The sequence below is a fragment of the Penaeus monodon genome, chromosome 23 (genome assembly GCF_015228065.2).
Source record: "Penaeus monodon isolate SGIC_2016 chromosome 23, NSTDA_Pmon_1, whole genome shotgun sequence".
NCBI lineage: Eukaryota > Metazoa > Arthropoda > Malacostraca > Decapoda > Penaeidae > Penaeus > Penaeus monodon.
In genome coordinates this window covers 39694381-39695648 of record NC_051408.1, presented here as the reverse complement: position 1 = coordinate 39695648, position 1268 = coordinate 39694381, and the positions used below count along the sequence as shown (strand labels likewise).

Below are 1268 nucleotides of genomic sequence, written 5' to 3'. Positions count from 1 at the left end.
CCTTTGGCTCATGAGTGCCTACAGCGCAGCCAGCAGGGAGGTCTTAGCGTGCAGGGCCTTCATACTCGCCGGCGGGAGCGGCGGGGGCGGGCAGAGAGCGAATGGCATCCAGAGGGATGGTGTTGCCGCTAACGAGGCCGGTGTCGACTGCGCCGACGGGAGCAGCGTCGACGCCTGGTGCGCTGTACTCGTCGGATACGGCGCCAGTGTCGAAGCCTCCAGCGACCCCAGTGTCGAAGCCTCCAGCGACCCCAGTGTCGAAGCCTCCAGCGACCCCAGTGTCGAAGCCTCCAGCGACCCCAGTGTCGAAGCCTCCAGCGACCCCAGTGTCGAAGCCTCCAGCGACTCCAGTGTCGAAGCCTCCAGCGACGCCAGCGTCAAAGCCTCCCGCAGCCCCGGCACTTGGTGCGCTGTATTCCCCACCGATGACTCCTCCAGCAGCGCCACCAGAGACACCTCCAGCTACACCGCCAAAGGCACTTTCTGGAAGCACACCAGTACCGACGAAGACGCCAGGAAGCACACTGCCGCCTCCAACGCCGCTGCCGCCGTGGCCTCCAGTGCCACCGAGATCGACTCCCAGCCCGCCGTCGCCTCCGGCACCGTATCCTTGCGGCGCGGCGGACACCACGCACACAAGGACCAACACGGACGCACCTCGGAACTGTTGAGTATATTTTATTTGTTACTAAAAAAATACACATATCTAACTAAGGAGCAATGTGCCCCCAGCATGGTAATTGTGCAAACGAGTGGGCGTTTTAGACAGAAAACTTACACAAAACCTTATTTGCTTACCGAAAGAGGATTCATGATACCGGGTCTGTTTGGGAACGAAGTACAAGGCACTAAGAAAGTGAACTGTGCCACACCTTATCCTCGCCACGGTATATATACTGGGTCGGTCCATGCCACAAGAAGATCGCGATATAGAACAAGCGAACAGGAACAGCCTTTTTTTTTCTTTTTTTTATGAATTAACTCATTCAACTTGACCCAGTCTCTCAATGTTCACCTGTCATCTGAAAACATACAAGCTAAATGTTACGAATAGTGTTGTGAACACTTTAGCTAAATGTGCACTTTAGTATCGTAGGAGACGAAGCATAAAAAGAGGAAAAATATAACTTGCTTTAGTCATGCAAGTCATTCTATATACTTCAGTTTTCTTCTTCACTGAAAGTAGTTATGCACGGATGCTTAAACACGCACACGCATACTTGGTATTCATTCGTATTAAATGCAAAGAATGGTCGGGGGAGAGACTG

At 53.3% G+C, this 1268-nt stretch overlaps 1 protein-coding gene across 1 annotated transcript; it reads right to left on the bottom strand.

Annotated features, from left to right (window-relative positions):
* Nucleotides 1-6: 6 nt before the first annotated feature.
* LOC119588034 (glycine-rich cell wall structural protein-like) lies at nucleotides 7-1170 on the bottom strand. Its single transcript, XM_037936732.1, has 2 exons — nucleotides 799-1170; nucleotides 7-664 (listed from the first exon to the last, which is right to left on the bottom strand). Exons 1-2 carry the CDS (start codon nucleotides 811-813, stop codon nucleotides 44-46), a joined length of 636 nt encoding a protein of 211 aa, XP_037792660.1. The 5' UTR covers nucleotides 814-1170; the 3' UTR covers nucleotides 7-43.
* Nucleotides 1171-1268: the final 98 nt, after the last annotated feature.